Consider the following 13293-nt stretch of genomic DNA (forward strand, 5'->3'; position numbering starts at 1 on the left):
CAAATAATCTGATTATGTTACATATTAAGGGATTTTCTTTATTTACCTTTTAGGAAGCTTGTTAGTTTGGTATATAATGTTAAATGTCATCGACATATAACTATGTCATAGGTATGAATATATACAAGGAGTAGCAGACTTGTTTGTTGGTTTAGTAGTTATATTGGCAATTGTTTTAGTGGTGGCTTGCTTGAAAGCCTTAGTGACGGTGTGTTTGAATAAGGTAACCAACAACACGATGATAACGCATGAAGTGACAAATGAGGAAAGAAATGTGGAACCAGAAAAGGAAGACTTTTATGGCGACATAAACAGTAGAATTAAGATAATGGCATAACGACAATGTTATGAGTTGTCAATTACAATATCAATGAACTCATATCACCACGAGTGACACACTGTTAGGAAAAAAAGAGGGAAAAGAAAAAGTGGAGAGGAATTATGGTAATAATACATTATGCTTAATTTGTTGGTTTGGGAAAATTGTTGTTGGGAATTAGGTATTCCCGTTTGTGATTGTAATCATATACAATGCTATTCTTAGTTTAGTAATAAAATACATACCTGATTGAATATTATTTGTGTGACGCATATAAATGAATATAACTTTTTGTGTTAAGGAAAAACAACAAATTGTTGAATGTGAAACTGTCGGAAGATATACATGATTATGCTGATTTCATGGTAAGATGTACCCTATCTGATTCAGTGTGTGTGGAAAGCAGATTCAGATGTGACTGAGCATAAGGATAAGACGAGATCACATTTTGAAGGGAGTGCTAACGGAATTGGGAAGAAGTTCGAGAAAGAAAATTTGTGGCTAAAAAATGAAGTTAATCGTGGCATACACCCTCTTTCTCAAAGAATGATGAAGACATTCTCCCGTGTAACTTGGAGATGAATGCTTACCTTCACCAAGGAAATTTATGTGACCATTTGCCTGGATCACACTGCAACATATGAAAGAAAGGCGATCACTTACTCTTGTTCGAAGGCTTCGAACATTCACCACATCAGAAGTTGCAGGACAACGACATTTTACCTGCAACCTCTGTGAAATGCGGGGACATATGTTATTACTTCACCAACGTCCGGGGAACCAGCATGGAGCTGCAAAAAAAACGGCTGTGCCCTTGTCACAACAGCTGTGCACGATTCTGCTGGTTGCTCCTGGTAAGGACCATGAATGACCTGAACACCATGGTCCCAACATCATTGTGGATGCATCCGGCATCCCTGTTCCACATCTTGCTGGCCAATCAACGTCACACCAATACTTGCTGCCCACTCACAATGAGGGAGGAGGCAAGTCGACTACAACTGGGTGAAGGCCTTGTTCAGGAATTACTATGGTTTACAGCAAAAAGTGGCAAGAATGCTACAAGGAGAGCAGGGTCAGTCTATGACTCCGCAATGTTACCACAACAGCGAAATCCTATACGAAGTAGTGCAGGAGCTATGAAGACATTAGGAGAAAATGTTTCATACCTGGATTCAAACACAAGTGATCAGCCCTTCCTTTCAAACAAAGTCAACATTTGTGTGGAGGCAAACGTTTTTGCCAGATGGTGCAGATGCTTTACAAAACTTGAAAATGAAGTGAAATTGTTGTATCTTGGTGATGGTGAAGTGTTGTTTTGAAAATATATTTGTGATGCAAATGCAATAGATTGAACAATATGGAAGGAGTCAATGACCAACGAAATGTTTTGTGATTCTTGCAGGATGACGGTGTATGCCTAAGGGAATTTGATTACCAAAGTTATGATTATTTACTTATACTTGTAATGATGTTTACTTGCAGTGATTGATTATTTACTTATACTTGTAATGATGTTTACTTGCAGTGATTGATTATTTACTTATACTTGTAATGATGTTTACTTGTAGTGATTGATTGTTTACTTATATTGATGTTTAGATTAATGGTTAATATAAACAAAAACAAAAAGATGAGGGAATTGTGGAAGTGTAATTCAGTGTAACTTATTGATTGGCACTGGTAACTTATTGATTAAGACTGGTAACGAAGCAGATACATTTTACCTGCAACCTCTGTGAAAGCCGAGTTCGTAAATGAGTGTCAGGAATGTGCCCGAACATGGTAATCTCTTGTCCACCTGGTCACAGCCCCAGGCTGGAGCACCCTCCTACTGTGTAAATGGAAATCACAGCAGGAGGGGAGCGAGTTGATGCCAGGACTTGGTGCAATACATGACCTCGGGGCATCAGCGGAAGAAGGATTAACGTTTCAGCGGACAGAGGATTAAGTCCAGTTCGTCCATATAAACTAGAGCAAACGTGGAGTCGACAGGACTTGCTACGTGAAGCGCTGACCGAACGGGAGTGTCGGATGAACGAGAAGGACCAGCGAAAAGAGTTAACCTGATCCATTATATTATGCGGTATCATTTTGGTAATTGGATGAAGTGAATACAGTTAATAAACTAGACCTTTTGTAACCTGTGTCCGGTCATTGGAGTCCTGTGAGTCCCCCACTACAAATTCCCTGACAATCTCAAAGGATTTTTTATGTCAACAATTTTCTGGAAGAAATGGTGCATTATTTGAAAAAAGTGTAAGGGTGCCAATATTTTTGGCCATGACTATTTTATAAAATGAGCAAAAGTATCCACATCATGTAGTTTGGGTTTTCAAAACATGATTTACAAGCAATTTTGTGGTGTCGAACAAATTGCTCATCATCATTGGACTTTATATACTGTTTGTTGATGTGAGACACTAGTTACAAACAAGAAGCTGATACTCTCGGTCACCCACCTTGTGGCTATGAGGAATAGATGTGTAATATGAAAACTAAATCTTGAACGGTTTTGGTGAAGAATCAATTAAAAATTATCGTGTCCGGATCTGTATTCGGATCTTCACCAAATTCAAACCGATTAGTTCTTGTCACACATCCAACCTGTCCTCCAATTTTCGTCTGAATCCAATCCACAACTTTTCAAGATATCTTGTTCACAGACAAACAGACAAACAGAGTTGAAAACACAACCTCCATCTCCCCTTAGGTGGCAGAGGTAAAAAGAGCAATCCGTGTACATTTCCAGGAATATGAAATGAAGGACAATGTGTGATATCAATGTAGCTTGAGAAGAAAAAACACGAGACATCAATATCCTTTGATGGGATTCAAGACACTCGGTGATGTCACTCAGCAATGGTCACAAATGGAAGGCAAAGCATTTGAATGGTTTTGGATGGCAAACAAGTTTGAGTCTTTGCACAACGAGTCGTGCACATTTAACATTGGAGAAGCTGGATTGCAACTGCCAGTTTGGTGGAAAGCCACATCTATATATCAGACAGGAAGTGGTGAGTTTGTAGGGCTGATGTGTTTGTGATACATTAACGTGTCAGACCCAGACGACTAAGCTTTATCGCAAACACAACCAGTGATGTCATAAACCCCAAAATGGCCTAAAAACAACAACTTGGTTTGGAGCTGTCAGGAAGCCACTTGGGCAATGTGTGCTACGTTTTATTTTTTATTACTTTCGAATGTATGCAACGCAAGAAGCGATGCTCGAAAACAATTTCTGAACGGGGGTGTGTGGTTTGCCCAACAAGTTGCAAAAAAACATAAACTGAGGTCAACATTTGGCGTTTAATCACAAATTATGGATTTTAACATTAGATTAACCAATATAAATCGATACAAGAGCACAGAAAGCACATAAGCGGATATAAATCTTTAGTCTATTAGCTTGACACAAAAGAGAGAGAGAAAGCGAAAGCGAAAGAGAAAGAGAAAGAGAAAGAAGTAATAGTCATGGCCAAAAATATTGGCATCCTTGCACTTTTTTCAAATAACTCAATTTTCTCTCAATAGAAGATGAAATTGACAAAAGTATTTGGTCTCCACAATTCTTTATTTCACTGTTAATATTACAGAACCCTTGTTTTTGATTCAGAACTTAATATATCCTTTTAAATCAGGAAATAAAAAGAAATGGCCTTGACAATTATTGACACCCTAGGCCAAGACATAATATTTGGTAGAACAGCTTTTGGACAAAATAACTGCAGTCAAGCACTTCCTATAGCCATGAATGAGCTTCCTACACCTCTCTACTGGCAGATTGGCCTACTCTTTTTGTGCAAATTGCTCCAGTTCTCCCAGATTTGAAGAGTGCCTTCTCCCAACTGCTGTTTTCAGATCTCCCCACAGGTGTTCAATGGGATTTAGATCTGGACTCATTGCTGGCCACTTCAGAACAGTCCAGAGTTTTATCTTGAACCATTCCTGGGTGCTTTTTAGAAGTGTGTTTGGGGTCATTGTCCTGCTGCAAGACCGATGACCTTCAATGGAGACCCAGCTTTCTGACACTAGGTTGAACATTGCGCTCCAAAATGCCTTGGTAATCTCCTGATTTCATGATGCCATGCACACATTCAACGCACCCAGTGCCAGAGGCAGCACAGCAACACCAAAACATCACTGAACCTCCTCCATGTTTGACTGTAGGGAAGGTGTTCTTTACTTTGAAGGCTTCATTTTGTTTTCTCTAAACATAGAGATGATGTGCTTTACAAAAAAGCTCGAATTTGGTCTCATCTGTCCACAGGACATTCTCCCAGAAGGATTTTGGCTTGTTCAAGTGTGTTTTGGCAAACTCCAGTTGGCTTTGTCAGCAGTGGGGTCCTCCTGGGTCTCTTCCGATAGAACCCCCTTTCATTGAGTTGGCGACGGATGGTGCGAGTTGAAACTGAAACTGTCGTACATTGTGTCTGAAGGTCAGCTTGAATCTGTTTGGCAGTTGATCGAAGTGCTTTCTCCACCATTCGAACAATCCTTCGCTGCAATCTTCGATCAAGTTTTCTCTTGCGACCACATCCAGGGAGGTTGGCCACAGTGCCATGGGTCTTAAACTTCTTGATAACATTATGTACGGTGGACACAGGAACATCAAGGTCTCTGGAGATGGACTTGTAGCCAAGAGATTGTCCATGCTTGGCTGCAATCTTGTGTCTGATCTCCTCAGACAATTCTCTGGTTTTCTTTCTTTTCTCCATGCTCATTTCGTATACAAGGTCGAGGCTCGTGTAAGAGCTAACACTTAAAACACAAAAACATAAACAGACACACATAAAACATAATAAATGGAGTGGGAGACAAGAGGGGGGGGGAGAGAGGGAAGCACACAAGCAACAGTAGAGAACAGGGACATCGGTAGATCTGTGGAAGGGCCGGGGGTTCAGAGGGGGCGGGGGGGTGGTACACGGTACAAAACAAATCGACACTACTAGGACTTTCAGGAAAGAAGTCAGAATTTGAAAAAGGTGGATTTGGGGTGTATTAACGGGGGTATAAAAGATCAAGGTGGATGCGGGAAGATAAGAGAGGGTGGTGAACAGCTGCTTTTTCGACCTGGAAGGAGGAGTGGGATTGGAGAGTGTGTGGGAGTTTGGTCCAAACGTGGGAGAAAAGAGGAATGAAAGAGTAAAGGTGAGCATTGCAGTACACACAGTGACACTAAACAGCAGAATGACTCCTTTTCTCTGTTCAAACTGGTTGAATGAGTGATTTTTATATTGCAGGCACCTGCAACTCACCAAAGGTGAGTTTAATTCCAAAGTAAAGGAGAATCACCTGCTTGAAATCTAATGATTTCTAACAACTTGTAAAAGGTGCCAATAATATTGTCCAGGCCATTTTAGGATTTATGTGTGGAATCGGGTAAGATTTAGTAATTCTTTCAGCTTTTTTGTTTTGTTCCACTGCAAACCAAAGAAATACATATGTGGATACCAAAATATTTTTTTATTTCAACAATTTTCTGGAAGAAATGGTGAATTATTTGAAAAAACTGCAAGGGTGCCAATATTTGTGGCCACAATTGTATATGGGCCTGAGGGAGAAGACGAGGTCAAAAATACATTTTTCGAATGAGATATACTGATGTTTGGCAACACAAAACTAGAGCTAAGTTGTTGGCACTCCATCACAAATCCCCACGCTTCCCACCAAAAGCAAAATTCCACCAGGACTGACACAATATCAAATTTCGAGTTAATTTTTTCCCCGTTTTGACCTCTGTAACCCTAAGTCCCCACCCGCTGGTGCAAGAGTCAAACCGTGGGTCAAATCCCAAAAAATCGTTACGTATGTCATGCTTCCCCCAATGTTGATTGCATGTACAAAGTTCCATGAAGTAAAAGTTTGAATATGAGCCCATAATTGCATTTTTTTGGTATTTGACCTTTTTGACCCCTCCCCAGCAAGGGTCGTGATCACAGCTACCAAGTTTGGTGAATTTCTGCACAACTGTTTTGGAGAAGATAGTGTGACGGACAGATAGACAGACAGGATTATAAATATCTCTGTTTCCTTTTTTTGAATAGTGTGGCGATAAAAAAGTGTGTACTGCAGTGCCTACATACGTCAATGTGTACAAAAACACAAACAGACTCACATACTTTATTAAAAACGCTGCAGTAAGTTTAAAAGTGACAATGTTAACCAACTTCAACAATCTTTCCGAAAAGATATGGTAGTAAACAAACAACACAATGACAAAAACACCCTCACTAAGTCAAGATAACGAAAATGGCGGGAAATGCAAACAAAATGGAGACGTGCACATTTATGGGCAAAGGAAAGGGTACCTCCAGTCGTGCCGCCCATAGAGATTGGTAAAAATTCTATCGTCGTCTTTCATCGGTCCGTACTTGCTTTTACTTTGCTGCTGTTGCTGCAACAAAAAACAAAACCAACGGCACCTTGTACAAGGGTTTTGCACCTAAAATGCACAACACATTACAAGAGCAAATGCTTATGGTGCATTATAACAACCAACTCTTTGCAAATATAACATCTTTACAACTCCGAACATGTTCATTTTCCCTCCTCAGACACTGTAGAGCGTAGACTAAGCGGCGAGCCAAATTTTTTAAAAATAAACTACATTCAGTATTGTTCCATGACAAATGATTTGACAGATAAAGGAATGTCATTGCCCAAAAAACATATCTGACAGTCCGAAATACTTTGGCTGGGGCTGGGTATTTACCACGAACCACAAACCAAAAGGGGCACGGTGTGCAATGATCACGTGCTTTTCACGAGTTCGCATAAACACCAGCAATGCGTAACACAGTTTGTGCCTTCATGGCTTTGTCATAACTAGGGCATGCCCGTACTATATATAAGCTAGGACGTGCCCGTACGTGGGTGCCCGTTCCTTGCCAAAAAAAAAAAAAAAAAAAAAATTTGTGTAGGGGTGTGTGTGTGTAAACATCCTAGGGCGTGCCCGTACGTGGGTGCAAAAAAACATGCGTGCAAACAACAACAACAAAAAAAAACTTTGAAACCACGTGGCAGTAACGACCACAGAACCCCCCCCTCTATTTACATGAATGGTTTGGTCCATTCGCAACGACCACAGAACCCCCCCCTCTATTTACATGAAATGGTTTGGTCCAAAGCGAACGGCTTGCGGTGTTTGGTAAAGAAATCGCCATAGCTCGGTAACTACTTGTCCGATTAATTTCAAACCTTGAAAAGGCACATCCTCGGGTCCCCAGCAATATACCTGGCAAGTTTCAAGTATATCGGACCGGTAGTTGTCGAGAAACAGCGGTCACAGACAAACATACACACATACACACATACACACAGAGATTAATGGAATTATAGATAGATGGCTTATAAATAAATAAATAAATAAATAAATAAAGAGGCAAATTATGATAAATGTGAAACACACCGCAAACTTCAGCCAAAGAAACGGTTAAGCAGAAATGCAAAGAGGTTAAGAAAGGAAAGACAAAAATGAAATGATTATTTTAACGAAGCAGACAGAATGACCGACCACAAGAAAAACTAGAGTGAAGTGGATGGCTTCGCCATCGCAAATCCCCACGCTTCCCATCTAACGCAAAGTTGAAAGATGGCAAAACGTTCCACCAGGTATGACCCAATATGAAATTCTGAGTTAAAAAAAATATTCCCATTTTTGACCATCATCAGCCTAAGTCCCGAGGGCATGAACCAGGGACAAACTCAAAAATCGTTACACATTTCAGGCATCCTCCAGTGTTGATTGCATGTACAAACCAATGTTGATTGCATGTACAAAGTTTCATTCAAAAACGTTAAAAAATATCCCCATAATTGCATTTCTAGGTATTTGACCTTATGACCCCCTTCTGCATGGGCGGGGCCAAAATGACACTGCTCTTGCATCTTTGTTGCATGTGGCGATCATAACTACCAAGTTTGGTGAATGTCTGCCTTAACCGTTCAGGAGACAGCGTGATGGACGGACTGACGGAAACACAAATACAATATCCACCTGCTTTTTCAAAAAGTGGAGAGAAAGAGAGAAAGAGAGAAAGAGAGAAAGAGAGAAAGAGAGAAAGAGAGAAGAGAGAGAGAGAGAGAGAGAGAGAGAGAGAGAGAGAGAGAGAGAGAGAGAGAGAGAGAGCAGCTTCATATGTATGGAAACTCAAAATCATAATTGTATTTAGCAATTCATGAAACCTACCACCCACCTTAGGACACCTGCTGTGACCCCAGAAGGTTCCACAGAAAGTTTGTTGGAGCTAGCCGCAAAACTGTGTGTATAGTTCGGGGACAGGCAGACAGACAGATAGACACTCCTGCTTTATTATATTTCACTGCAACACAAATATGGTGCAAAAAAAACCAGACCCCCCTAACTACAGGCCTATTAGCTTCCAATTATAAACAAAGTCATGGAATCCATCATCACAGTTGACATCAAATCCTTCCTTTTCTCTGTCGGCCTGATCTCAGACCATCATTTCAGATTCAGACCAGGTCAGTCCACCTTGGACATTCTGCTTCTGCTCTCCCAACAATGGATGGAGGCCCTCAATCTCAGATGGGATCAGGGCCGTCTAGAATTTGACACAGTCTGGCATCCTGCCATGCTCTCAAACTCTGTCGACAGCATCCAAAGCCAACTCCGCGCATGGCTTACTGACTTCCTACACTCTTGTAGTCAGCATACGTCACTCGATGAAATCCTGTCATGTCCCCCACCCCGTCATGGATTGCGTGACCCAAAGCAGTGTTTTTGGGCCTAGTCCTATTCCTCATTTGCATTAACAATATTTCCTATTCTCTGGAAAATCTTGCTTACTGCTTTGTGAATGACTCCATCCACTGCTGTGACACATCGCATCCTTCAGATTGGCAGGCACCTGTCTTTTCCTTTTCTGCAGACCTTGTTAGAATCACAAGCTGGTCCAACACTTGGAATATGTCTTTCAAAATCATGACAAATCTCACACTCGTTTGTCTCCATAAAATAACTATCTGATGAATCCTCCCTTAACTATCAGCTCTGATCTCTCTTGGGCAAGCCACATCTCTAAGTTAGCCACCAAAGCTAGCCGCTGACTGGCCATCCTACATCGTGCAAAATCTTTCCAAGCAAATTGGAACTTTTATCCACATACAAGGTCTTCATCCGCAGCTTGACGGAGTACTGATCCTCTCTTTTGGCTGTCGCCTCCCACCTCACGCTTCTTGATCCCGAGGAAACAAACCAGAACGAACCCCCGTCCACATTTCTGGAGGGCACATGCAATCTGCTACTGCTAGAAACAATTCTGGTGAAACTCCCGAATTCCAGGCTCACTGCTCACCTCCACTCATTTGTTTCCTTTTTTCCCTCCCCTGTGGAACCAATTTCCGTTGTCTCTAAAATCCCATTCTTCCCTCCAGAGTTTCAAGATTGCTGTTCAACACTACCACCTCAGAACATCCCCTATACTTGTATAGTCATGGTCTTTTCTACCCTCATTAATCCGCTCCAAGTCCACTCATTCCTTTGTGTCCCTCCCACCTCTCTATCTTTCTCGGGGGGGAGGGGGGGGGGGAGGGGTAGTTTCAATGCTGTTTCATCCCTGGTTTTCCTTTTTCCTCTTGCTGTACTTGAGCTTGTATCCAATTTGTTCACCCCATATGTCCTGGTTCCCCTCCCTTTCCTCCAAGTGTCCTAATATCCTGTCCCTTCACCCTGTTGGTGTAAAAAAAATAAAGAAAAAAATGGGGGGAGGGAGGGAACGCAAGCAAAAGGTATAATTATTATCAATTAATTGGTGGAGAGATTTATCTGCAAAAATGTAGAAAAATAAATCCAAAGATTGTGAACCCACATTCCCACCTCTTCCTTCTCCGATGTGAGAATGGAATGTGGATTCACCATTTAAATCTCAAATTAAAATGGACAAGCGTTACGCCTAGGTCCCCCGGCGGTGAAGTGATGCGAGTTGACAAAGTGGAAGACGCAAGGCGGCCATCTTGGATTTTGACGTGGCGACCCAATTTTCAATAGCGTTCTTCCTTATGCCTAGTTGCACCCACACACGAAATTAGAATTCGGTCCTTCGCTTACGCACGCACGCACGGACGGAGGGGAAAACCATAGTCCCCATTTCGCTCCGCGGTGCGACAGGGGACAAAAAGCAGGGCCTGCAAGTACACCAATTCATCTCAAGCATCAATTTCAAGTTCGGATCACAGCAATCTATTTTGTAACCAATCAAATTGATCACATCTCGAAACCACTTCCCCTCTTTCCACAAAGTCAAACAAACAGGAAAGCAATTTGTGACACTCATTTGTGGCATCAGCCATTAAATCAACACATGTACAATCCCCCCACTAACTTGCGTTGCGCTGGCAGTGTGCCGGATCCCCGAGCACACCACAGGAACCAGAGGCCTTGTGGATCGAGATGACAGGAGTGGTACAAAGTGCAAATGTCCCAGCAGCAGCGCCATCGTGTGGTCAAACCTCCGAGTGTTGGCTTCGGTTCAACCCACTGCAAAGTGTGGCCAGGTAAACAAACACACATGGAGAAAAAAACTGAAAAATTAATTTCGGAAGGCCACTCTGAACCTGGGAATTTCAGCCTCGTGAGATGGGCCCAGATGTTTAATCAAAACAAGCAAACTGTAAAAAATTTGAGAACGTTTTGATAACAAACTCTGAAAACAGGGCCTACTGGCCTCAATATGAACAGAGAATCAAACGAACCAGACATCTGTAATCAACCAAAATGCAAAACTTCGAAGCAAAAACTAGTTTTTGATTGGACCTGCATAAAAAAAAACAACCAAATGTTAGAAGCACAAACCACGCAAGATAAAACCCTAAGGCAACAACGCATAGTCACGTGCTCTGGCTTTGTATCTCGAAGCATAAACCAAACACATCTCCACAATTAACACCAATAAAGGAGGAGAAAGAGGGAGACCACGTCTATCTTCATTCGTAATAACAACTGGAAAAAACACTCCAAGAACAACCGTGGTTGTGGATAAGAACAACCACATTCAATAAAACAGTCTTTCCAGGAAGATTGGCATTGTTCCACAGACTAGCAATGCCCTCTACAATCAGCAAATGGAAGGATAACTCTGTGCTCGATGGAATAAAAAGACATTCGGACCCCACGTACAAATAAATCCTGCTTCCTGCTTCTGAGCGAGAAGTTGCGTTCTTTTTAAATTCAAGGATCTACGTCCAAGGAGGAGTGAAACAGCAAAGGCCAGAAAGTTTACAAATAGCCAAAATGAAGGTACAAGCAGGAGCAAATGGAGGAATAACACAAAAAATAAGTAAACCAGTAGAATAATAGAATGGGGAAAATAATCAGTGTGTGTCACGGACGTGCATTGGAGACTAAAGTGAGGATGAAACTATGGATGCAGAAACACAATTCCACAATTGGGAGAATGAAGGGATGAATGAATGATGTTCAACCAGCTTCGACTTTGGGAGGGTGAGCAGGTGAGGTTTTCTGGAGGAACATGTGTGACCCAGGGTGACTTGAGGAAGGCAGAGTTATGAGAGGGTAGTTGGAGCAAGGCCACATGTAACCTTGTATAAAAGAGAGAGCACACCAACCTCCAGTGGGAGAATGACAGACACTGGAAATGCACCTGCCGTCTTGAGATTTCATCGTTACGGAAAACCTCATTTTCGATCACTTTAAGAGGAGCAGGGTGGGAAGCAAGAGCACCAGCCCAGAGTGGGAAACCATATCTGATCGAGCTCCACGTGAAAGGCTTTTATGAAAGCCTAGTAAACGACGGGTTCAATGGGGCTCAGAATACCCAGACAGTGACTGACCTTTGATGCTAGCTACTCCCATGGTATGATGATCCTCCCACAAAAGGTTATACAAGATCGTGAGGCCAAGGAGTGCGAAGGACTACATCTCTCTTGTGTCTGTCCAGAGAAGTAGATTGGATAGATCAATTAGCAGGAGCTGCTTATACAAGATTTGTTTATACCAAGTATTTATACTGATTTTTTTTTTCAGATAATCTTACGACAGACTTGGCATTTAATATGGAATTTTTTTTTTTTTTCTTGACTTGGGTTTATTTCTGAACTCAGTATATCAATCTGGTGAGTTTATTTTACCCTTTGGTGATGTCTTTGTTGAAAGAACCATGTCACCGATTGTCTTTCGCAGCAAGAAGTCAATAACAGGATTATATCACAGGTGGCATGACAAAATGTAAGGACAGGTGCATTTGACGATTGGCTTCACAATCGGGTATACAAGGGTTGTTGCGTTCTGTATTAGTGGAAAACAACTGCTGCACATCTACAAAAGTTATTGCCGCTTCCTCTGGAGATGGTCCGTCAACTCAACAATGCTGTTTGTCATGGAGTGGTGGCTTTACGAAATTCTGGCATGAAACAGCGTGCTATTGCTCGGCAGCATGGCATCACTCAAGGTCAGGTGTCAAAGATCCTGAAACGAAATGCTCAGAGGGGTGTCCCTACTCCAATACCGAGGCCAGGACGTCCACGCAGAACGACAAGGAGAGATGATCGCCAGCTGCACCTGTTAGTCTGCAATGGCCGTACCAAGTCAGCTAATCGGCTTAGGGCTGAGTGGCAGCAACTGACAAATGTCCCTGTATCCAGAAGGCTGGTCAACCAACGACTGGTTCAAGCAGGCTATCGTGCCAGGCGTCCCCTGAGAAAGCCACGCCTGACCAGACAACACAGCCAGCACAGATTGCAGTGGGCCAGAGAGCACCGTCAATGGCAGCCAGGACACTGGAATCACGTGACCTTCGGTGACGAGTCTAGATTTCTGGTCTATTGTCAAGATGGCCGCGTCTGAGTGCGCAGACAACTGCATGAAGCCCACAACGAAGATTGTATAGTGCCAAGAGTCCAAGCTGGAGGTGGTGGGGTGACCGTTTGGGCTGCTTTTCATGCAGTGGGCAAAACTGACCTGGTTGTTCTGAATGGAAACCTGAACCAGTTCA

The 13293-nt window shown here is 42.3% G+C and overlaps 1 protein-coding gene across 5 annotated transcripts in view; it reads right to left on the minus strand.

The window, feature by feature from the left end:
* Window positions 1-13293, minus strand: part of NDUFV1 (NADH:ubiquinone oxidoreductase core subunit V1) — a 90046-nt gene that overhangs the window by 57410 nt on the left and 19343 nt on the right. For all 5 annotated transcript variants that reach the window (XM_068135193.2, XM_068135192.2, XM_068135194.2 and 2 more), the window contains exons 2-3: window positions 10666-10820; window positions 6631-6716 (exon numbers count right to left, since the gene is read on the minus strand). In XM_068135193.2, the coding sequence (XP_067991294.2) occupies window positions 6631-6716; window positions 10666-10779 (200 nt within the window). In that variant the 5' untranslated portion in view covers window positions 10780-10820. The remainder of the gene's footprint in view (window positions 1-6630; window positions 6717-10665; window positions 10821-13293) is intronic.

This window comes from Myxine glutinosa, chromosome 14, assembly GCF_964187855.1.
Source record: "Myxine glutinosa chromosome 14, kmMyxGlut1.1, whole genome shotgun sequence".
NCBI classification, from domain to species: Eukaryota; Metazoa; Chordata; class Myxini; order Myxiniformes; family Myxinidae; genus Myxine; species Myxine glutinosa.